This window comes from Vulpes lagopus, chromosome X (assembly GCF_018345385.1).
Source record: "Vulpes lagopus strain Blue_001 chromosome X, ASM1834538v1, whole genome shotgun sequence".
Classification (NCBI taxonomy): Eukaryota; Metazoa; Chordata; class Mammalia; order Carnivora; family Canidae; genus Vulpes; species Vulpes lagopus.
This window is the reverse complement of record NC_054848.1, coordinates 74,981,410-75,007,827: the sequence shown is the minus strand read 5'-3', so window position 1 is coordinate 75,007,827 and position 26,418 is coordinate 74,981,410. Positions and strand designations below refer to the sequence as shown.

Here is a 26,418-nt window from a genome sequence, read left to right as displayed (position 1 = left end):
GAATCTTGAAGAAATGCTAAGTGAAGCTACTTACAAAAGGACAAACACTGTATGATTCCACTTATATGAGGTACCTAGAGTTAAGCCAAACTCAGACTAAAAATAGGATGCAGGCTACAAAGGGCTGTGGAGTGGAGGGAATAGGGAGTCACTATTTATTTTATTTTTTGTTTCAAGCTCAGGTATTTTTTTTTTTTTTTTTTAAATTTTTATTTATTTATGATAGTCACACAGAGAGAGAGAGGCAGAGACACAGGCAGAGGGAGAAGCAGGCTCCATGCACCGGGAGCCCGACGTGGGATTCGATCCCGGGTCTCCAGGATCCGCCCTGGGCCAAAGGCAGGCGCCAAACCGCTGCGCCACCCAGGGATCCAAGCTCAGGTATTTATTAGGCACCCACTGCACACCTTGGGAGAAGGCCTGGCTGGTGAACATAGTAATCCCCAGGACAGCTCTGGCCCCCATCCCACAAGCTCTCGGACTAGAATAGGGGGCAGCAAATATTACCAGCAAAACGACAGGGATGATGGGGGCCGTGAGAGCTGGGTGGCAGGGGGCTCCCTGCAGGTGGGAAGCCAGGGTGAGAAAGACCCCTCTGGCCCCCAGGAGAGGAAGAGCAGGCCCAGGTGCAGGTTTTCAGGCAACTGTGGGCTGAACAGCATGTGGAACATTTGGGGGCATTTGGGGGCAATGCTGGTGGTCAAGGCCAAGCTCAGAGGGTGGGCTGTACTGCAGGTAGCCACAGGAGGCTTGGGGCAGAACAACAGTAGGACAGGCCACCACGTGGGGGACTCGCTGGTGGGGGAGCAGGCTCCCCATGTCCCGCCTCCTGACAGTACAGCCCAGCCCGTGGACGCAGCACTCCTCAGAGCCCTTGGGAGTCACTATTTAATAAGCACAATTTCAGTTTTACAAGATGAAAAGAGTTCTGTGGATGGACAGTAGTAATGGTAGAACAATAATGTAAATGTATTTAATGCCATTAAATTATATACTTAAAAATGGTTAAGATAGTAAATTTTATGTTATATGTATTTAATTACAATTAAAATTTTTAAAAATTTAAGAAAAAACTTATTTAAGTAGAGAAAAAGCAGTGAAACCAAACTGGTTCCTTGAAAAGGTCAACAATATTGACAAACTAGCTAGGCTAAATACACAAAAAAGAGAGAAGATTCAAGTCACTAAAATCAAAAATGAAAGGAGGAAATCACTACCAACTTTACTGAAATAAAAGGTATTGTAAGGTATATCAACACATTAGATAAACTACATGAAATGGACAAATTCTATTCAACAACTAAATGTTGAGAATGACTCAAGAATAGCTGAACAGAACTATAACAAGAGGTTGAATAGTAATTTAAAATCTTCCTACTAATAAAAGCCAATGACCAGATAGCTTCACTGGTAAAATCTATCAGATATTTAAAGAAGAATTAATGCCAATTCTTCACAAACTTTTCCAAAGAATAGGAGAAAGAATACTTCCTAACTTATTGTATGAGGCCAGAATTAACCTGAAACCAAAACCAGACAAAGATATCACAAGAAAAAATCAATATCCCTTGTCATCCACAAACTACCAGGAAACCAAATCTGGCAACATGTAAAAGGGATTATTCTCCATGACCAAATACAATTTATCCCAGGAATGCAAGTATGGCTAAATATCTGAATATCAATTAATATAATATACCATTATCCTCAGAAGAAAGGGCAGGAACCACATGATCATGTTTGTAGATACAGAAAGAGCATTTCACAAAATCTAACATTGTTTCATGATAAAAACACTCAATAAACTAACAATGGAAAGTCAGTTCCTCAATCTGATAAGGGGCATCCATGGAAATTCCTAATATCATACTGCAGAAAAATGAAATTATTTCCCTAATAAGAAAAAAAACAAACTTGTCCATTCTTGACATTTTTCTTCAACTTTAATTTTACCTGAGGTTCTAGGGAATACAATTAGCTTGCCAAGAAAAAAGAAAACAAAAGATCCAGATTTTAAAGAAGGAAATAAAATTATCTGTTTGCAGAAAACATTATCTTGTGTATAGAAAATCCTAAGGGATCCATTGAAAAGCTTTAAAAATTTAAAAATAAGTTCAACAAAAACAATGAAACAAAGGTTTCAGGATGTAAGATCAATATATACTGGGATGCCTGAGTCGCTCAGCGATTGAGCTTCTGCCTTCGGCTCAGGGCGTGATCCTTGGGTCCGGGGATTGAGTCCCACATCAGGCTCCCTGCAAGGAGTCTGCTTCTCCATCTGCCTATGTCTCTGTCTCTCTGTGTCTCTCATAAATAAATAAATAAATAAATAAATAAAATCTTTTAAAAAAATCAATATACACCAATCAGCAATGAACAATCCGAACATGAAATTAAGCAAAAAATTCTAATATACTGTCTTTGAATGACACATTAGACCAGACGGACATAATAGATATACACAGCATATTCTAGCCAAAAACAACAGAATATATATTCTTTTCAAGTGCACATGGGACATCGTGCAGGGCAAATCATCTATTAGGCTACAAAACAAGCCTCAATAAATTTAGGAAGAGTGAAATCATATCATGCTCCTTTTTAAATCACACTGGTATGAAACTAGAAAAAAAATCACAAGAAAACAACTGGAGAAAACACAAACACATGGAGACAAAACATAATACTAGACAGCCAATGAGTCAATGAAGCAATCAAAGAAGAAATAAAAAATACACAGAGACAAATGAAAATGAAAACATAACAGCCCAAAATCTTTGTGATACAGCGAAAGTACTTCCTAGAGGGAAATATAGAGCCATGCAGGCCCACCTCAAGAACAAGAAAAAGCTCAAATAAACAATCTAACCTTACACATAAAAAAAAAAATAGAAAAAGAAGAATAACCAAATTCCGAGGTGAGTAGAGGAAAGGAAATTATAATAAAGATGAAAGCAGAAATAAATGACACAGAGAGTAAAAAAAGGAAAACAATCAATGAAACTAAGAGTTGATTCTTTGAAAAGATAAACAAAATTGACAGCCAGACTCATCAAGAAAAAAAGAAAGGACTCAAATAAATACAATCAGCAATGAGAGAAGAACTGATACCACAGAAAGACAAAGGATTATAAGAGAATAACTATGAAAACTTAGATGCCAACAAAGTGGACAACCTAGAATAAATGGATAAATACCTAGAAACATACAATTTTCCAAAATGGAACCAGGAAGAAATAGAAAATCAGAACAGGCCAATTACAAGTAACAAAACTGAATCGATAATTAAAATAAAAACCACCAAAAAATAAAAGTCCAGGACCAGATAGATACACAGGTGTATTCTACTAAACTTTTTTTTAAAGATTTACTTATTTGAGAGAGAGAGAAAGAAAGCACGAGAGTGAGTGCACAGGGGGAGGGGCAGAGAAAGAGAATTCCAAGCAGACTCAGTGCTGAGCCTGTCACAGAGCTGATCTCACAATCATGAGATCATGACCTGAGCCAAAACCAAGGGTTGGACGTTCACCCAACTGAGCCACCCAGGAGCCTAGAATTCTACCAAACTTTTAAATAAGACTTAATACCTATTCTCCTCAAACTATTCCAAAAAATATAAAAGCAAGGAAAGCTTCTAAATACATTCTACAAGGCCAGCATTACCCTGATAATAAAACCACACAAAGAAGCCACAAAAAAAGAAAACTTCAGACCAATATCCCTAACGTACACAGATGGCAAAAATCCTCCACAAAATAGGAGAAAATCACATATAACACATTAAAAAGATCATTCACTATTTGCAGATGACATTGTACTATATATATGAAACCCTAAAGACCTCACAAAAAAACTACTACGACTAATAAACAAATTCAGGAAAGTCACAGGATACAAAATTAATATACAGAAATCCATTGCATTTCTGTACACAATAATAAAGTAGCAAAAAGCAATACAATTTCAACTGCACCAAAAAGAATAAAATATCTAGGAATAAATTTAACCAAAGAGCTGAAAGACTTATACTCTGAAAACTGTAAAACACTGATGAAAGAAACTGAAGATGATACAAAAAAATGGAAAACCATTCCATATTCATGGATTAAAAAGAAAAATATTGTTAAAATGTCTATACTATCTGGAAAGAGCCCAGATGTCCATCAACAGTTGAATGGATAAAGAATATTTGATAAACACAACCACACACACACACACACACACACACACACACACACTGGAATATTATTCAGCCACCAAAAAGAAAGAAATCTTGCCATCTGCAATGATGTGGATGGAACTAAAGGGTATTATGTTAAGTGAAATAAGTCAAAGAGAGACAAATACCATATGATTTTACTCATGTGGAATTTTAAAAATGAACAGTTAAACATAGGAGAGGGGAAGGAAAAATAAAATAAGATGAAAACAGGGAGGCAAACCATAAGAGACACTTAACTCTAAGAAACAAACTGAGGGTTGATGGAGAGGATGTAGTTGGGGGGGAGGAGTAATTGGGTGATGGGCATTAAGGAGGGCACTTGATGTAATGAGCACTGGATGTTGTATACAACTGATGAATCACTAAATTCTACCTCTGAAACTAGTGAAAAAATAATTTTTAAAATGTCTATACTACCTAAAGGAATCTAAAGATTTAATGCAATCCCCATCAAAATATCAACAGCAATTTTTAACGGAACTAGAATAAATAATCCTTAAATTTATATGGAACCATAGTAGACCCTGAGTAGCCAAAGCAATGTTGAAAACAAAGAATAAAGCTAGACATATCACAATTACAGATTTCAAGGTATACTACACAAAGCTACAGTACTCAAAATGAATGGTACTGGCACAAAAATAGACACATAGATCAATGGAATAGAATAAGCAGTCCAGAAATAAACCCACGATTATATGGTCAATTAATCTATGAAAAAGGAAGCAAGATTATACAATGAGGAAGACATTCCCTTCAACAAATAGTGCTGGGAAAATTGGACAGTTACATGCAAAAAATCAAACTGGGGCGCCTGGGTGGTTCAGTTGGTTAAGCATGTGCCTTAGGCTATGATCCTGATGTCTCCCTCTGCCTACTGCTCATGTTCTTGCTCTCAAACAAATAAAGCTTTTTAAAATTTTAAATTAAAAAATTAACTTTTGGACTACATCAAAATAAAAAGCTTTTGCACAGCAAAGGAAACCTTCAACAAAACAAAAAGGCAACATAACAAAATGGGAGAAGATATATACAAATGATATAGCTGATAAGTGGTTAGTATCCAAAATGTATATAGAACCTATATAACTCAACACCAAAAAACGCAACTAATCCAAATTAAAAATGGGCAGAGGACATGAATAGATATTTTTCCATATAGACATATAGATGGTAAGCAGAAACATGAAAAAATGTTCAACATCCCTCATCATCAGGGAAATGCAAATCAAAATCACAGTGGGATTAACACCTTACACCTGTCAAGATGGCTAAAATCAAAAAAGCAAGAAATAAGAAATGTTGCTAAGGATATGGAGAAAAGGAAACCTTTGTACACTGTTGGTGGAAATACAAGCTGGTGCAGCCACTGTGGAAAGCAGTATGTAGGTTCCTCAAAAAATTAAAAACAGAATTATCACATTATCCAATAATTCTTCTACTGGGCATTTACAATAAAAATGAAAACACTAATTTGAAAAGATATATGCACCCCTATGTTTACTGCAGCATTATTTACAATAGCCAAAATATGGAATATCCACAAACGAATGGATCTCTCTCAGTCTCTCTCTCTCTCTCTCTCTCTCACTCACACACTCACACACACACACACACACACACACACACACACACACACACTGGAACATTACTCGGCCATAAAAAAGAATGAGATTCTTCCATTTGCAATAACATGAATGACTCTAAAAGGGTATAATGCTAAGTGAAATAAGTCAGTCAGAGAAAGACAAGTACCAAATGACTTCACTCATAAGTGGTATCTAAAAAAATAAAACAGAAAACAAAAACAACAAATGAATAAACAATAAGCAGAATCAGACCTATAAATACAGAAAACAAACTGATAGTTGCCAAAGGGGAGGAGGTGGAGGGGTTGGGCAAATTGAAGGGAAGTTGGGCAAATAGGCTTCCAGTTATGAAAGGAATAAGTCATGTGAATAAAAGACCCAGCATTAGGAGTATAGTCAATGACATTGTAATAGCCATGTAATGGGACAGATAGTACCTACACTTGTGGTGAAGAGAGCCTAATAAATAAACTTGTTGAAGTACTATCTTGTACACCTAAAACTAATGTAACACTGTATGTCAATTATACTCAAAAAAAGAAAGAAAACAATTTCATTTATAATAACCTCAAAAAAAAACCCCAAAATAATCAGGAATAAATTTAACAAAAGAAGTATAAAACTTATACTATGAAAACTATAAAACATTGTTGACAAAGGCTAAATAATTGGAAAGACATTCTATGTTCATACATTAGAAGACAAAACTATTAAGATGGCAATACTATCCAAATTGATCTAGGGATTCAAGGTATTACCTATCAGAATGCCAGTTGGTTCTTTGTAGAAAATGGCAAGATAATTCTAAAATTCATATGGAATTTCAAGAACAAGAATAGCCAAAACGACCTTGGAAAAGAACAAAGCTAGAGGTCTCGTATTTTCTGATTTCAAAGCTACAAGACAGTTTTGTACTGGTGTAAGGATAGACAAAGATCAATGGAAAAGAATGAAAGTCCAAAAATAAATCCATATATCTATGGTCAATTGATCTTTGAGGGTTCTAAGACATTTTAATAGGAAAATAATCTTTTCAAAAAATGGTGTTGGGAAAACCGAAGAGCCACATGCAAAAACTGGAGTTAGATACCTACCTGTGTCGCATACTATACAAAAATTAACACAAAATAGATTTTAAAAATCTAAATATAAGAACTAAAACTGGGTAGCCCAGGTGGCTCAGCGGTTTAGCGCCACCTTCAGCCCAGGGTGTGGTCCTGGAGACCTGGGATCGAGTTCCATGTGGGGCTCCCTGCATGGAGCCTGCTTCTCCCTCTGCCTGTGTCTCTGCCTCCCTCTCTCTCTCTCTCTCTCTCTCATAAATAAATAAATAAATAAATAAATAAATAAATAAATAAAACTAAAACTATAAAACTCTTATACAAAACATAGGAACAAATTCATGATCTTGGGTTAGGCAGTGATTTCTGCTATGACATCAAAAGCACAAGCAATACACTAACAACTAACAGCTGAGCTCCTGGATGGCTCAGTTGGTTAAACAACCAACTCGTGGGTTTCGGCTAGGGCCATGATCTCAGGGTCATGAGATCGAGCCCCAGGTTGGGTTCCATGCTCAGTGGGGAGTCTGCTTAGGATTTTCCCCCTTGGCACCTCCTACTTCTCTCTCTCTCTCTCAAATAAATAAATAAATAAAATCTTCAAAAAGGAAATTAAGAAAACTCTATTTACAATAGCTTTAAAGAGAGTGAAATATTTAGTAATAAACTTAACCAAAGGAGATGAATGACTTATACCCGGAGAAACTATAAAACACCAATAAAAGAATATATGCAAAAAATGGAAAGACACCTCGTGTTCATGGATTCAGAGAATGAATACTGGTAAAATGTCCATACAAACCAAAGCAAAATACAGATTTAATGCAATCCCTATCAAAATCCCAATGGCATTCTTTACAGAAAGAAAAAAAAATAATGAAATTCACAAAGAACTACAAAAAACCCCAAGTAGTCCAAAAATTTTGAGCAAGAACAAAGCTAGAGAAATCATACTTCCTTATTTCAAAATACATAACAAAGCCTCAGTAATCACACAGTATGGCACTTGTATGAAAACAGACACAAACGAAACAAAATAGAGCTCAGAAATTACAAGGATGCCAAGAATATACAATTGGGAAAGAGAGTTTCTTCCATAAATGGTGCTGGGAAAACTGGATGTCCACATGCAAAAGAATAAAATTGGACCCTACCTTACACTACTCACAAAAATTAACTTGAAATAGATTAAAGACTTAAATGTAAAACCCAAAATTGTAGAACTCCTAGAAGAAAATATAGGGAAAAGGCTTCTCTGGACACTGGCCTTGGCAATGACTTCTTGGATAAAGCACCAAAAGCAAAAATAGACAAGTGGGGTAACATCAAACTAAAAAGCTTTTTACAGAAAAAGAAAAAATCAGCAAAGTGAAAAATCAGCCATACTGAATGGAAAAAAAATATTTGCAAACCATATATCTAATAAAGGGTTAATATCCAAAATACATAAGGAACTCCTACCTCAACAGCAAAAAAAACCCAAATAACCCAATTAAGAAATGGGCAGGGGAACTGAAGAGACATTTCTCCCAAGGAGACATCTAAATGGCCACCAGATACATGAAAAGATGACCAACATCACTAATCATCAGGGAAATGCAAATTCAAACCATAATGAGATTATCACCTTGCAACAGTTAAGATTAATTTCATCAAAAACAAATAATAACAAATGTTGGCAAGAATGTAGAGAAAAGGTACCCTTGCATACTGTTAGTAGGAATGTACATTGGTGCCTTGCTATGGAAAACAGTATGAAGATTCCTCAAAAAATTAAAAATAGAACTACCATATGGTCCAACAATTCCACTTTTGGGGATACATCCAAAGGAATTGAAGTTAGGATCTTGAAGACCTATCTAAACTCACATGTTCACTACAGCATTATTCACAATAGCCAAGACAGGGAAGCAACCTAAATATCCATCAACAGATGAATGGATCAAGAAAATGTGGTATATACATACAATGGAATATTATACAGCCTTTATTGTTTTTTTTAAAGATTTTACTTATTTGTTCATGAAAGACACAGAGAGAGAGAGGCAGAAACACAGGCAGAGGGAGAAGCAGATTCCCTGCAAGGAGCCTGATGTGGCACTCGATCCCGATCATGCCCTGGGCCAAAGGCAGACGCTCAACCACTGAGCCACCCAGGTGTCCCTTATGCAGCCTTTAAAAAGAAAGAGATCCCGCCATTTATGACAACATGGATAAACCTGAAAGGAATTATGCTAGGTGAAATAAGTCAAACACAGAAGGACAAATACTTCATGATACCACTTATATGTTGAATCTAAAATAATCAAACTCATAGAAGCTAAGAGCAGAATGGTAGTTGCCAGGGGCTGAGGAGACAGAGACATAGGAAATCATTTTTAAAAAGCACAAGAGAAAAAAATAAATAAATAAAAAAAATAAAATTAAATTAAAAGCATAAGAGACAAAATAAAAAATTCATAAATTAAAAGTTCACCAAAATTAAAAATGTTTGTCCTTCAAGAGATCAATAAAAAATTAAAAGATTGCCTACAGAATAAGAAACATTTGTAAATCATGTATCTGATAAGTAACTTGAAACTAATTATAGAAATGACTCTCAATGAGCCAATAACAATAAGGCAAATAACCTCATTTAAAAATGGGCAAAGGGTGGGACACTTGGGTGGCTTAGCAGTTGAGCATCTGCCTTCAGCTCAAGGCATGATCCCGGAGTCCCGGGATGGAGTCCCACATCAGACTCCTGCATGGAGCCTGCCTCTCCCTCTGCCTATGTCTCTGCCTCTCACTCTGTGTCTCTCATGAATAAATAAATAAAATCCTAAAAAAAGAATAACAAGTCTTGGGGAAGATACGGAGAAAATGGAACCCTTATACACCATTGGTAGGAATGTAAAATGGTACAGCTACTTTGGAAAATAGTCTGAAGTTCCTCCAATAGTTAAACATAGAGGTACCATATGATCCAGCATTCTCACCCCCAAGTATATACCCAAGAGAAATGAAAACATGTTCACACAAAACCTTGTACACAAATCTTTATAGAAGCATCATTCGTAACAGCCAAAAAGTGGAAATACCCCAAAAGTCCATCAACTAATGTATAAACAAAATGGAGCACATCTGTACTAAAAAATACTATTTGGCAATAAAAATAAATGAAGTACTGATAGGTGCTCTGTCATAGATGAACCTTAAAAACATTATGCTAAGTAAAAGAAGCCAGTCACAAAATAACATATTGTATGAGTTCATTTTCATGAATTTCCAGAATAAGTGAATCTACATAGATATAAAAAGATTAGTTTTTTAAAGATTTTATTTATTCAACCACTAAGCCACCCAGGAACCCCTAAAAATAGATTAGTATTTGCAGGATGGGGGTGGGGAATGGGAAAACAGGAGTGACAGCCAAGGGGTGTAGGGTTTCTTTTTGGGATAATAAAAAACAATATAAAATATATTATGATGATGTACATCTCTGTGAATACACTAAAAGCCACTGAACTGTATATTTTAAATGTGTGAATTGTACTGTATTTTAACTGTATCTTAATAAAGTTGTTTTAAAAAGACAAATTTTTAAAAAGCACCCATATCTTTTAAAGGTATATAATGAAGCATTTACAGCAAAATTGTATAACATTTGGTATTTGCTCCAAAATAATTGGGTGGGGTGAGAGAGTAAAACTGGGTGGGAGTAGAGACTGAGCTGGGTGATGGGTATGTGGGGGTTTATTGTACTATTCTCTCTACTTGTGTATGTTTGAAATTTACAACATAAAAAAAAGTTTTATAATAAAAAAAGTAACAAAGACCTAACTCTATGGTAAGGAATTCCAAAATCTATGATAAGGTAAGCCAGTATCTAGAAGATGAGAACCCAGATGGGTAAACCTAATTCTCAAAGTCCCTCTTGGCTTTTGCCAATTTGCCAATCCAGAGTAATCATCTGCAAAACTGACCTGCACTTCCTTCAACTGGGTAAGGCAACTGAAGCAAAAGCACCGGGTTTGCCAAAAGTGTGAATTCTTATAAACCATCCCCTACTTTACACTAGAAAACCTGTGGGCAAGAAAACACTGGATGGGAAAAACAAGAAGCAATAAAAATGGCTACCTAAAGAGAAGAGAAAAAGGAGGAGGAGAGGAGGATGGAAGCAAGATTTAAATAGTTTAGAATTCAGAATATGGTCAACCTGTTACATTTTCTATGAATGAAATTAAATTACAAAAAGCAACCTCTACAACATGAAAAGAAACTAAAACTGGGACGCCTGGGTGGCTCAGCAGTTGAGCATCTGCCTTTGGCTCGGAGTGTGATCTGGAGGTCCCAGGATCGAGTCCCACACTGGGCTTCCTGCATGGAGCCTGCTTCTCCCTCTGCCTATGTCTCTGCCTCTCTCTCTGTGTGTCTTTCGTGAATAAATAAAATCTTAAAAAAAAGAAACTGAAACAAACATACCTAAAATATAGTACCAAAAATATAGTACATGCACTGTACAGTTTTAGTAGGGTTTATTTAGTCCAGAGAGAAAAAGGACTAAAATTATTTCAAGTTTCATCCAGTCTCATTATTCCCAGTAATATAAATACTATTGATTTGAAACAAGTTTTTATATATTATATAAATCAGACAAGTTACTATGGAAGTGAGAAAAAAGAAGAATATCAGAAAATCACTAAACTATACAGCTCTGAAATCCTTCTATGGACTTAAAAATGTAATTTTTACTGAAATGCTAAAATCAATCAATATATGTTTTTGAAAGCCTACGTAATACCTTTTTCACCATCTGGCCCCTGACTGCATTTCAAGACCTCATTTTCTATCATGCTACAGACTAGCCCAGTGGTTCTCAACCCTTATTGTATATCAAAATTGTATTTAAAAAGGAGATCCTGGATATCACTCTAGAATTATTAAATCAGAATCTCAGGGTGGGAGCAATCAAGGATGTATACTTTGGAAAAGCATCCTGGGTACTTCTCCTCAGTTAGGGTGGAATCCTTACTCAAGCCCTACAATTCTACTTCAGGTCCTCAAACATGACAAGTTCTAAATAGGGGCCAGCAAAACATAGCCCAGGGCTCACACTCAACCCAATACCTGTTTCTGTAAATAAACTTTCATTAGAACACAACTCTGTCCATTTGTTTACCACTGTCTATGGCTACTTTCATGCTACACCGGCAAGGTTGAATAGTCTTAACACGGACAACATGGCCTACAAAGCCTAAATCATAGTCTAGTCCTCTAACAGAAAAATAATACTGTCCCCTGCTCTATCTTTGCATTTGTCTTCAAATATTGCTCCTGTCTTGGCAAGATCATGCTCATCATTCAAAACTCTGATTAGCATCACTTCTATAATGCCTGAATCAGGTTAGCACCCTCATACGTTTTTTCATCATCCTCTGTACCTTCCCTGTATTACTCATCATTCTTTTTTTTAAAGATTTTATTTATTTATTCATGAGAGACACACACAGAGAGAGAGAGAGAGAGAGGGGCAGAGACACAGGCAGAGGGAGAAGCAGGCTCCATGCAGGGAGCCTGACGTGGGACTCGATCCCAGGTCTCCAGGATCACTCCCTGGGCTGCAGGCGGCTCTAAACCACTGTGCCACCAGGGCTGCCCTCATCATTCTTTATTCTATTTAATGACTTCCACCTCAACTAGACTGTAAGCTCTATGAAGATAACACCTAAAAAAAAAAAAAAAAAAAAAAAAAAAAAAGATAACACCTAGATGTGTCTTGTTTACCACAGTGCCTGGTTCATTGCGTGCACATATTAAGCAATTATTCAATGAATATTTCCCTATTCTGTACATTTCTTTTTCATTTTGTTAGATGCCTCAATGTTCTCATCTGTTGAGGGAATTCTGAATCTAGATTCTATCAGTGTATTTGTAATTCCATCATGTTCCATCATCCACATGTTTGATATGCACACCATTTGAATTCCTCAAGTCACTGATAAAGGAATGAAGTAACAAAGATCTAACACTGTGATAAGGAATGAAATGACAAGGCTGAAGACCACATTCCCTCCCTTCCAGCATATTGATATCCATTAAAGCAGCAGTCTTTGGTGAAGATTCCAATTCTAATTATAATATTATCTATCCTACAGTCTTCCATCTTGTCTAAGAAGGATTTTATGAGAGCTTCTACTTCTCCACAGCCTTTCTTACCTGGTACCATTTCTACCCAAGCAGAACTGAATTATGACTCCCTCTTTCTCACAACTGTACCTTTTCTTATTTCACCTCACTGTATTGTATTAACATTTACAAGTCTGTACCCGCCACAAGCCCAAGCTCTTGGGAGGATAGAAGCTTAAATTAACTGAACCCCCAAAACCTAGCACAATGCTCAAAATCTAGCTGACGCTTAAAAAGGAATGACTGAACACATGTCTTACAATTCAGACACACTAAATTTATGGCATTTCCCATTACTGCCATTACAGCATTCCTATATAAAATCTAGAAATCTTTTAAATGTCCTTACCTGTAGCAGAAAGGAAACAGCATAACTCAATAGAGCAGGGTGATGAACTAAATTTAAACTGTTTTTATACTCTGCTACTCCAGTTTTTTCTAACACATCAGGGTCAATATAAAATCCTTTCTGGAAAGGTTTGGATGTCCACAGGCAACCAACCATGGCTGTCAAATAATGATTAAATTCTTGATAGGTCTTGCTGCTGAAATTGAACTCTGATTTTGTCTATTGAAAAAGAAAAAAAACATTATAATCTATTCTCCCTTTCTTTCTTATTCCCAATAGATCATATATATCCAAACTCAATTTTTAAATTTTTTTATTGGAGTTCAATTTGTCAACATATAGCATATCAACCAGTGCTCATCCTGTCAAGTGCCCCCCTCAGTGCCCGTCACCCAGTCACCCCACCCACCTCCCTTTCCACTATCCCTTGTTTGTTTCCCAGAGTTAGGAATCTCTCATGTTTTGTCACCCTCACTGATATTTTCACTCATTTTCTCTCCTCTCCCCTTGATTCCCTTTCACTATTTTTTATATTCCCCAAATGAATGAGACCATATAATGCCAAACTCAATTTTTAAACAATGGTGATTTAACACAGAACTTTATCATCCATACCTTTTGTACCAACTCATTTTTCTTGGCAGCTGTCAAATTTTTACGATATCTAAAAGAAAGAACAATGAAATTTTGAACATTAAATGCTTTTGAAATGTAAACACAAACAAAAGTGTACATTTTAAATGTAATTATATGCAGATGTGCACATACACAAATACCCAGCTGTCTAGTTAAGGCTTTTATGTGCTACATTCTTCTCAAAGAATAAAAATTAATAGAGGTTCAAATAGAGTTACACATTTAAGATATGCACGTGACTGTATGTAAATTATGCCTGAATAAAAAAGAAAAAACAATGAGGGAAGTGCTTTTGATGTTTCATTATAAAAAAGTAATAGAGGGGATCCCTGGGTGGCTCAGCAGTTTGGTGCCTGCCTTTGGCCCAGGGCGTGATCCTGGAGTCCAGGGATTGAGTCCCACGTCAGGCTCCCTGCACGGAGCCTGCTTCTCCCGCTGCCTGTATCTCTGCCTCTCTCTCCCTCTCTCTGTGTATCTCATGAATAAATAAATAAAATCTTTAAAAAAAAAAGTAATAGAGGCTCAAGAACAGAAACTGATGGGGTGCCTGGGTATCTCAATCAATTAAGCAACTGACTTCAGCTCAGGTCATGATCTCCGGGTACTGGGATCGAGCCCCACATAGAGCTCCCCACTCAAGGGGGAGTCTGCTTGTCCCTCTCCCTCTATCCTTCCTCCTCCCCTTGCTCGTGCTCTTTTTCTCTCTCAAATAAATAAATAAAACTTAAAAAAAAAGAGCAGTCACTGATTTAAAACATATTTTCTTAATGCAGAAAAAAGTACAGTAGAAAGGATAAAAGAGAAACTTATAAATTTTTTTTCTTGCCTAGGAAATATTTAATTAGTTTACAAACATTCTAACCTTGACATAATCCTACAAATTATGCCAAAAGGGTTTACAACTCTTGTGGACTACAAAGGGTAATTTCAGCCTATAAGTGAAAGAACTAGAGAAGATCAGAAATAGTACTTACAGTTTCATATAACTGGCAATAGTTCCCCTAATCTCCCAGAAAATGTTCTTTTTATCAGAGAAGCTAAGTAGACCTAAACTACTTATCAGCCAATGACTAATTTTTCTTTAAGACATAGCAATGAGAATGAACGATGCTGAGTGCACCAGTACCATTGCACAAAAGATTATTTTTTAAAGATTTTATTTATTGATTCAGAGAGACACACGAGAGAGGCAGAGACGTAGGAAGTGGGGAGGAGAAGCAAGCTCATGTAGAGAGCCTGATGCGGGACTCGATCCTGGGACTCCGGGATCATGCCCTGAGCCAAAGGCAGACACTCAACCGCTGAGCCACCCAGGCATCCTGCACAAAAGGTTCTCTCTTTTTTTTTGTATTTTTTATTAGAGTCCTGTTTTGCCAACATATAGTTTAGCAGTCAGTGCTCATCCCGTCAAGTGCCCCCCATCAGTGCCCGTCACCCAAACACCCCATTCCCCCCGCCCACCCCTTCCCCTTTAACACAGAACTTTATCATCCATACCTTTTGTACCAACTCATTTTTCTTGGCAGCTGTCAAATTTTTACGATATCTAAAAGAAAGAACAATGAAATTTTGAACATTAAATGCTTTTGAAATGTAAACACAAACAAAAGTGTACATTTTAAATGTAATTATATGCAGATGTGCACATACACAAATACCCAGCTGTCTAGTTAAGGCTTTTATGTGCTACATTCTTCTCAAAGAATAAAAATTAATAGAGGTTCAAATAGAGTTACACATTTAAGATATGCACGTGACTGTATGTAAATTATGCCTGAATAAAAAAGAAAAAACAATGAGGGAAGTGCTTTTGATGTTTCATTATAAAAAAGTAATAGAGGGGATCCCTGGGTGGCTCAGCAGTTTGGTGCCTGCCTTTGGCCCAGGGCGTGATCCTGGAGTCCAGGGATTGAGTCCCACGTCAGGCTCCCTGCACGGAGCCTGCTTCTCCCGCTGCCTGTATCTCTGCCTCTCTCTCCCTCTCTCTGTGTATCTCATGAATAAATAAATAAAATCTTTAAAAAAAAAAGTAATAGAGGCTCAAGAACAGAAACTGATGGGGTGCCTGGGTATCTCAATCAATTAAGCAACTGACTTCAGCTCAGGTCATGATCTCCGGGTACTGGGATCGAGCCCCACATAGAGCTCCCCACTCAAGGGGGAGTCTGCTTGTCCCTCTCCCTCTATCCTTCCTCCTCCCCTTGCTCGTGCTCTTTTTCTCTCTCAAATAAATAAATAAAACTTAAAAAAAAAGAGCAGTCACTGATTTAAAACATATTTTCTTAATGCAGAAAAAAGTACAGTAGAAAGGATAAAAGAGAAACTTATAAATTTTTTTTCTTGCCTAGGAAATATTTAATTAGTTTACAAACATTCTAACCTTGACATAATCCTACAAATTATGCCAAAAGGGTTTACAACTCTTGTGGACTACAAAGGGTAATTTCAGCCTATAAGTGAAAGAACTAGAGAAGATCAGAAATAGTACTTACAGTTTCATATAACTGGCAATAGTTCCCCTAATCTCCCAGAAAATGTTCTTTTTATCAGAGAAGCTAAGTAGACCTAAACTACTTATCAGCCAATGACTAATTTTTCTTTAAGACATAGCAATGAGAATGAACGATGCTGAGTGCACCAGTACCATTGCACAAAAGATTATTTTTTTAAAGATTTTATTTATTTATTCAGAGAGACACACAGAGAGAGGCAGAGACGTAGGAAGTGGGAGGAGAAGCAAGCTCCATGTAGAGAGCCTGATGCGGGACTCGATCCTGGGACTCCGGGATCATGCCCTGAGCCAAAGGCAGACACTCAACCGCTGAGCCACCCAGGCATCCTGCACAAAAGGTTCTCTCTTTTTTTTTGTATTTTTTATTAGAGTCTGTTTTGCCAACATATAGTTTAGCAGTCAGTGCTCATCCCGTCAAGTGCCCCCATCAGTGCCCGTCACCCAAACACCCCATTCCCCCCGCCCACCTCCCTTTCTACCACCCCTTGTGGTTTTGATTTGTATTTCCCTGATGGCAAGTGATGTGGAGCATTTTTTCATGTGCTTGTTGGCTATGAATATTTAACTTTTAAAAATTTTGAGTATAGCTGACATACAATGTGACATTAGTTTCAACTATGCAACACAGTGATTTGACAAGGCTATACATTATGCTATGCTCACCACAGTAGCTATCATCTGTCACCACACAAAACTATTATATCACTGACTATATTCCCTATGCTGTGCCCTTTATTCCCATTAACTATGAATTTTTTCTTATTTTTAATAGATATATTCTTTTCTTTTTTAAAGATTTTATTTATTAATTTGAGACAGAGAGAGAATGAGCAGGGAAGGGGTCGAGGCAGGGGAGAAGTAAACATCCTGCTGAGCAGGAAGCCTGGTGTGGGGCTCAATCCCAGGACTCTGGGATCATGACCTCAGCAGAAGGCAGATGCTTAACTGACTGATCCACCCAGACACCCCAACGATGATTTTTTTTAAATACATATCCCCTACAGTGACATCTCAAAAACACAGTTAAAATAGTCCCATATTGGAAGGTCATTACCAAAAGAAAGACACATTCCCTATTTCCATAGGTTCTGGCAGAAAATGGAAATAGTTTTATTGTATTTAATATTTTATTACATTATATACAGTGTTTATTTTAGTGTATCTATAAGTTATTTATTATACAGTTGAAAAAGAAGTATGATATGTTAATTTATAAGACAGTAGAAATGCTTTGTACCTGTGCATGATATAACATAGCTGGTTCAGGATACTGGAATCTAGGCTGAGGAGAGCAGGATAGAAGATCCCCGGAGGAAATAATACCACCAATGGAAGGTTATAATTTATATATATGTCACACACCTTTCAGGAAGAATGATAACATCAGTATATAGATTATCCCCCAGAGGTTACCAGGAACTCTGCAATACTACCGCCCCGATTTTAGGGACTGACTCTTACCTGGAGCCCCAGCCGGGAACTTGGTGGGCATGCAACAAAGGCCTCACCCCCTGTGTGTCAGCTAAGGTTCTAAATAGCTCAAACGACTTCTGTGTCATGGTGCAGATCATACCCAGGGTGTTCTATCACCCTGCTGAAACTCTAGAAAATCAGTATGACGAACATCCCACCCGTTTTCGGCGCGAACCTGTCTCCCTAACCCTAGTCGTTATGTTGGGACTAGGGGTCACTACTGGAGTGGGTACTGGTGCAGCTGCTCTGGCGCAGGGCTCACGACGTTATATAGAACTCCAGGCAGCTGTAGATGAGGATCTATGGGCACTAGAGCAGTCCGTTTCTAAGTTAGAACAGTCCCTCACCTCACTTTCAGAAGTAGCACTTCAAAACAGGAGAGGCTTGGATTTACTACTCCTGAAAGAGGGAGGCCTGTGTGCGGCCCTGGGAGAGGAATGCTGTTTCTATGCAGACCATTCTGGAGTCATCAGGGACTCCATGGCCAAACTCAGGGATAGGCTAAATAAAAGACAAAGGGACCGGGAGGCCCAGCAGGGCTGGTTTAAAAGCTGGTTTAATCAGTCTCCCTGGTTGACCACCCTAATCTCTACCATTATGGGCCCTCTAGTTATCCTGCTCCTGCTGCTAACTTTCGGCCCCTGCATCCTTAACCGGCTGCTCCAGTTCATCCGAGAAAAATTGTCCATTACCCAAGCTCTGGTATTAACAATGTCGGGCCCTCCAAACTGAAAAAATAAATGTTCCCTAAGATTTTAAGGTTAAAATCAGCCCAAACAAAGAGGAGGGAATGAAGAAACCCCCCCTGTAAGTAGGATCAGCCCTAATCCAGAGGCAGCCCATCCAGGTGCCTTCCTGAAGTTTTAGCAACAAAAAGCATTCTGTTTGTGATAAGAAAACCATTTCCCCCCACACCCTGATTGGAATGTCCCTGAATAGGTTCATGTTGACCTTCTGAGAAATCAACCTGGATGCTATGCGACTCCTGCGGTTCTTTTGTATTTAAGCGTTTTTTTCTTTTACCTTTAAAAGATACCTGTAATTGCTAATCGGGGCTCTCTTCCTCCTCGGAGGCGGAAAGCCCGTTTGTGCAAATGTTCAATAAACCCTCTTGCAAATTGCAAAAAAAAAAAAAAAGATTATCCCCCAGAACCCCTCAACCAAGTTCACCCAAAGAAATATCAATAGAGAATAAGCAATAATAGAACCTAAGATTTGGACCTGCCTGATTCATAAATAGGTAGCCACAGCCTGCTTAAAAATGTACCTCTCTAATCATCAAACTTGCCATAGAGGATTATTTCTACAAGGTCACTACTAAAATATTCCATTTTTTTTTCTGGGACGAGATCTTCAAGTTGGGAAAAAAGGGGAAGGGAGCACTTCTACCTTAAGTCCTATTAATACTGATTTACCATATTAGCTGTCAACCTGCAAAACAAAAGAGCATGCTTCTATGTAATTAAATAACAGAAAGACAATTAGTGCAGGGAGGAAGCCAGGAAAATTGAGATTAGTGGGAGCTTCAGGATAATACTTCTGTTCATATCAAATACTATAAAACAATCGAAGACGAGAATTACAGGTACTATGAGAAATAAGGCAGTTAAAAGGTAAAAGTTGAGAGCTGAAGAAACAACAGCATATTTTTGGGTTTTGCCAGGGGTTTGGGATGTACAATGAATGAGCAAAAAGTGGTAGTGATGCTAGAGACAGACTTCTCTCTAGGGTCAGCATTCTTCAGGTGAATGTTTTTATTAAAGCAGTACCTGAACTCTTTACAAAAAAGCATTTTGTTTCTCCACTTTATGAAAATCAGTTATTCAGGTAAGAATATCATCATTAACTTCACAATAAGTAGCTTATTTTAACTATGCTAATAAGGTCAAAACCCAACTAACAGTTGTACATAAAATTTAAATAATAGAGCAGTAACACAGAGCAGTAAAGCAACAAAAATCTAAATAGGAAAAACAGGATATGTACTACCTACCTTCTCATAGAAATCCAAAATAAAGTGCAGCAAGAAAGTACTGTTGCTTTCCAAGCGCATTGCAGTAGTGGACAGCCACCCTACATAGTGAATCAGTTCAGACACAGAATTCATGGATCCACCTAAAGTTGTCTCTCTGCAATAAGAAACCATGACATTCAGATCCACATTTGCAAAAGTTGTCACAATTTCCAAGCTAAAGGTAAATATTACATATCAAAAAGTTAAGGATTTCAGAAAACAATCAGTGCTCCAAAGTATAATTGACATTTTTTAAACCACAGTAATTAGCCATAAAACTACACAGCCCTCCAGGGAATCATTAACATCAACTCACAGAACATCCTCAGCAACCACTCTACTAAATAAATACCAGAGAAATAAAGGATTAAGCTCCAGACAGACTAGATAATATTACCAATGTCCAGGAATCACAGCATTTAGCAAATTAGTTTCTAAGTATACAAATCAAGACCCAGTTTTACCTGAATTCCAGAGCTAAAATTCTATTTAAAATATTTTCACTTTAACTGGAACTCATTTCAATCCTAAAACTCAATTACTCTAATTTTGGGGATCTTTCTATCTTCCACTAAAAACCACACTGTGTATATTTTATATTCTTCCCAAATCAATGAACTGTGTCTCTTTAAATCACACACGGGTATAATTGGTTCAATTCATCCACCTACTCAACCCTGTTCTTCAAACCACTGTTGAGTGGATTAGGAAAAGACCTAGAAATGTGATTTCATAGCTTTACTCTCTGATCTAGGTAGCCAACAATGGTTATGCACAAGAAATAAAGAACAGCATATAGTTATAAAGCCTGAGAAATGATGATGACTTACCACTACCCACCACTATGATGGCTCAGTGCCAGAGTGAGCAGGGAAATATTAGGAGACCATTCACATAGGTGGGCATCCATATATTCAGTTGGCCATTTGCAAACTATGTTTTAACTATGATTTTTGGCAGCACCTGACAAATGTGTCTGAAATAATTTGAACAATTATGACTGCTCAGAACAGCATCCTTTGAAGTCTTTCTCCACAGGACACCAGAGGCATTTTAGATGAAACAATTCACTACTCAGGATTTCCTCCTACTCCTACAGTAATACAATGATCATCCTTGGCTCCCACCTACTAAATAAGGGTAGCACTCTCTTCCCAATCACAGTGCCAACCAAAAATGCCCAATGAAGAACCACTGCTGAGAATGGCTCCCTAATCTTCTCTCCTTGTGATCTACAACTACAATTTACTCCCTCTTTGACAGTCATGTGGCATATGGTCATATGAGAGGGACATGGCATTACATCCATATCTCCTAAATAAAAAAAGTTACTGAGAACATAAGAACTGTATTATAGACAGAAGCTCTTCCTGTCCATGGGTCCTGTCCCATTGTTTTAATAAAACCACCATTTTGCACCCAAAAAAGTCCTGTATAATGCCAAATGGTATTATGACATTAAAGTTACCTGCATTTATGTCCATTTGTTTAAGAATTTTAGAAAACAAAGTTCCTTTTAAAATGCCTCCCCCCCAAAAAAAAATAAATAAAATAAAATGCCTCCCCAAAAAATAAATAAATAAATAAATAAAAAATAAAATAAAATAAAATAAAATGCCTCCCAAGGGCACCTGGGTAGGCTCAGCGGTTGAGCCTCTGCCTTTGGCTCAGGGTGTGATTCTGGAGTCCCGGGATCGAATCCCAGGATGGAGTCCCACATGGGGCTCCCTGCTTGGAGCCTGCTTCTCCCTCTGCCTATGTTTCTGCTTCTCTGTGTCTCTCATGAATAAATAAATAAAATCTTAAAAAAAAATTAAATAAATAAATAAATACATACATACATAAATAATAAAAAAATAAAATAAAATAAAATAAAATAAAATAAAATAAAATAAAATAAAATGCCTCCCAAGATTTATGGCTTTTAAAAAGGCTCCTAGGATTTTTAGAAATATAGAAATTGTAAGGCTCCTACATCAGGGTGCGTTAAGACTTACATTGCAAATTGGTCGAAAATTATAAACACAACATACTATCCTTAATAAAATTGAAATGTTTGAAGAGGTTAAACATTTAATTTCTTCATGATTGTGGTTCTCAAACTTTAGCTAGCACCAAAATTATGAAAGCATTTGTTAAAACATAGATTACTAGGCCCTACCTCCAGAGTTTACTTCAGCAGATCTAGGGTAAGGCCTGAGACTTTCTGTCTCTAACAAGGTCCCAATAATGCTGATGTTACTGGTTCAGGGACCTTACTTTGAGAAGCACAGCCTTATAAGATGCTTTCACTACTCATAATGCTCTATTTCCTTCTAAAAGTGACCAGACAGGGGCACATGGGTGGCTCAGTCCATAGTACCTACCTTCAGCTCAGGTCATGATCCTGGAGTACTGAAATTAAGCCAACTGTCAGGCTGCCCGCTCAGTGGGGAGCCTGCTTCTCTTTTTCCCTCTGCACCTCATCCCCCATGGCTCACACTCTCTCTCACTTGCTCACGTTCTCAAATAAATAAAAATCTTTAATTTTTTTTTATTTTTTAAAATTAAAAAAATAAAAGTGACCAGATATACACAAGATATGGACACACTGCAATAATGAATATGAAGAACTAAAAACAATTTCCAAGCAACTCTCAAGAAGCTTCTATTCATCATGCTCTTCTCAAAGTAGAAGATCACTATAGGGATAAGAACACATAAGAAGGTAGGAAGTAATCTAACCAAGCTAAACACCAAACTACATACAACGGAAGCTAAGGGATCCTTACACTTATAAAGTAAGACTATGACTGATTAACATAGGGAATTTGAGGGGCGCCCAGGTGGCACAGCGATTAAGCATCTGCCTTTGGCTCAGGGCGTGATCCTAGGGATCGGGATCGAATCTGGCATTGGGCTCCCTGTGAGGAGCCTGCTTCTCCCTCTGCCTATGTCTCTGCCTTTCTCTGCGTCTCTCATGAATAAATAAAATATTTAAGAGAAAAATAAAAAAAATAAAGAGACATGAGATTTTAAAAAATATATAGGGAATTTGCTGATTAGATATTTGAAGATATTAAGAACTATTTATTTTTTATAAGTCAGATAGAGAAAGACAGCATATGATATCACTTATATGTGGAAAAACAAAACAAATGAATAAAGAAACAAAAAACCCCAACAGACTGATAAATACAGAGAACGAACTGATGGCTGGCAGAAGAGATGTAGGTGTAGGGTTGGGGAGGGAGGCAAAACAGGTGAAGGGCATTAAGAGATTTAACTTCAAGTTATAAAATAAGTCACAGGGATTAAAAGTAAAGCATAGGAAATACAGTCAATATTACAGCAGTAACTTTTTATGGTAACGGATGGTAACTACATTTTTCATGGTAAGTACTATGTAATATATAGAAATGTCAAATCACTATGGCGTACACTAATATAATATTGCACATCAACTATATTTCAATTAAAATATTTTTAAGGGGCATCTGGGTGGCTCAGTCAGTTAAGCATCTGACTTCAGCTCAGGTCGTGATCCTTAGGGTCCTGGGATCAAGCCCTGAGTCAGGCTCAGTGGGAAGTCTGCCTCTCCCACTCCCACTGCCCCTCTCCCCACTCATTCTCTCTCTCTCTCTCTCAAATAAATAAAATCTTTGGGACACCTGGGTGGTTCAGTGGTTGAGTGTCTGCCTTTGGCTCAGGTCATGATCCTGGGATCCTGGGATCAAGTCCTGCATTGGGCTCTTCACAATGAGCCTGCTTCTCCCTCTGCCTGCCACTCCCCCTGGTCGTGCATTCTCTCTGTCAAATAAATAAATAAAATCCTTACAAAAATTTTTTTTTAGAAAACCATGACTAAGCATTTACAAAAAGGTCTCATGCCACACTATTAAACTCTACAGGAAAAATTTTTGTACAGATCATCTCTTGTGGAGTGTTATAACTCACAAAGGACTGTTCATCACAGGTTTCATGTGAATGTCCACAGAAAGCCACAACAGCCAATTCTGCAGTAGTTCTTTCAGACTCTGGAGAACACTACTCTGAGAAAGCAAAACAAAAAAAAAATCATTCACAAAATCATTCACACACTTTAGGGTTGAGAACTAACAAATTAAACCAGAAGCTTAGAGGTGGAAGGGACCATGGAGATGACTGCATCCAGCTATTGGGTTTTATATCAGAACACAATAGGCGCTGCTCCAGCCTGATCAATCTCCAAGAGACAAATGAATTTGAGTTCAAGTTTATTTTGACGTTTTCTCTACAAGACTGCCCCAGCTTATCAGCCCGGGAAAAGACTCTTGTTTTGCTAAATGACATTCATTTATAACATATATTACATCTTCAAATACAGTATCACCCACTCCTTACTGTCTCCCCTCAGAGATCCTTTGAAGTTGCTAAAGAAATGAGTTCCCTATTCTTTTCACCTGTGTCACAACTACATTTTGCTCCCATTTTAAAGGTCGAAAATTTATCTTACCTTCCATAAGTATAGAAAACAATTATTTTTTAATTTTTATTTATTTATGATAGTCACAGAGAGATAGAGAGAGAGGCAGAGACACAGGCAGAGGGTGAAGCAGGCTCCATGCACCGGGAGCCCGACGTGGGATTCGATCCCGGGTCTCCAGGATCGCGCCCTGGGCCAAAGGCAGGCGCCAAACCGCTGCGCCACCCAGGGATCCCAGAAAACAATTTTATTCTTTCCTTTCTCAGGCTTTCGCTTCATTTCTAAGGACCTCAGTCTTGACAGAGGTGTGCCCAGAGAATTCATGAGGATAAACCTATAAATTTGAAATCTCTTCACATCATCCCAAAACCTAATACAGGAAAACTTTATTACATATCCTTAACAAATAACGTACTAGATACTATTTGAGTATCTCCAATGATAGGCTGCTCAGGTCATAGAATAGTTCAATAAATACTTTTAAAAAAACTGACAACTTGGGGGATCCCTGGGTGGCTCAGCGGTTAAGTGCCTGCCTTCGGCCCAGAGCGTGATCCTGGAGTTCCGGGATCGAGACCCACGTCGGGCTCCCTGTATGGAGCCTGCTTCTCCCTCTGCCTGTGTCTCCGTTTCTATCTCTCTGTCTCTCCCATGAGTAAATAAATAAAATATTTTTTTAAAAAAAGACACTGACAACTTGAATTCAGATTATAAATATGTTGAAGTTGAAAGTGATTTTGGAATCACCTAAAACAATGCTCTATTTCAGTGTCAATCAAGGACTTGAACATTTGAAAAGGTAGTCAGTATTACTATATCATATGCAGAAAACTTAAATCTTTTTATTCCCTACTCACCTACTTGAATCCACTTGCCACACATTAATGAGATTTTTATGTTCATAAGAGAGAAACATGGGTATAAAAAAGTTGAGAAACACAGATCTACCCTACGTATGAACCTTCTCTACATAAATATCCCCAGTTAAATACAGCCATTAAGCCTATGTCTAACCTACTCTAACACCAATAAATATACTATGTCTTATATGTCTTTAAGTTCATTTATTCCATTCTGAATCTGCTCTACCTGTAATAAAATACTGCCCTATATTTAGGCAACAAAAAGAAATAAAAGGCATTCAAATGGGAAAAGAACTCAAACTCTCGCTCTTCGCAGATGACATGATACTGTATATAGAAAACCCAAAAGACTCCACCCCAAGATTGCTAGAACTCATACAGCAATTCAGCAGTGTGGCAGGATACAAGGTCAATGCCCAGAAATCACTGACATTTCTATACACTAACAAAGAGAAAGAAGAAAGAAATTAAGGAGTCAATCGCATTTACAATTACACCCAAAACCATAACATACCTAGGAATAAACTCTAACCAAAGAGGTAAACTAACTATATCCTAAAAACTACAGAACGCTTCTGAAAGAAATTGAGGAAGACACAAAGAGATGGAAAAATATTCCATGCTCATGGATTGGAAGAATTAATATTGTGAAAATGTCAATGCTACCCAATCTACACATTGAATGCAATCTCTATCAAAATACCATGGACTTGGGGATCTCTGGGTGACTCAGCAGTTTAGTGCCTGCCTTTGGCCAGGGAGGGATCCTGGAGTGCCGGGATCCAGTCCCACGTCGGGCTCCCAGCATGGAGCCTGCTTCTCCCTCTGCCTGTGTCTCTGCCTCTCTCTCTCTGTCTACCATAAATCAATCAATCAATCAATCAATCAATCTTTAAAAAAAATACCATGAACTTTCTTCAGAGAGATGGAACAAATCACCTTAAGATTTGTGTGGAATCAGAAAAGACCCTGAATAGCCAGAGGAATATTAAAAAAGAAAACCATAGTTGGGGGCATCACAATGCCAGGTTTCAGGTTGTACTACAAAGCTGAGATCATCAAGACAGTGTGGTACTGGCACAAAAAC

At 37.6% G+C, this 26,418-nt stretch overlaps 1 protein-coding gene across 2 annotated transcripts in view; it reads right to left on the bottom strand.

Moving 5' to 3' along the window:
* Positions 1 to 26,418, bottom strand: part of CENPI (centromere protein I) — a 78,922-nt gene that overhangs the window by 8,956 nt on the left and 43,548 nt on the right. For both annotated transcript variants that reach the window (XM_041741262.1, XM_041741263.1), the window contains exons 15-19: positions 23,961 to 24,055; positions 20,004 to 20,139; positions 17,775 to 17,899; positions 15,523 to 15,571; positions 13,390 to 13,608 (exon numbers count right to left, since the gene is read on the bottom strand). In XM_041741262.1, the coding sequence (XP_041597196.1) occupies positions 13,390 to 13,608; positions 15,523 to 15,571; positions 17,775 to 17,899; positions 20,004 to 20,139; positions 23,961 to 24,055 (624 nt within the window). The remainder of the gene's footprint in view (positions 1 to 13,389; positions 13,609 to 15,522; positions 15,572 to 17,774; positions 17,900 to 20,003; positions 20,140 to 23,960; positions 24,056 to 26,418) is intronic.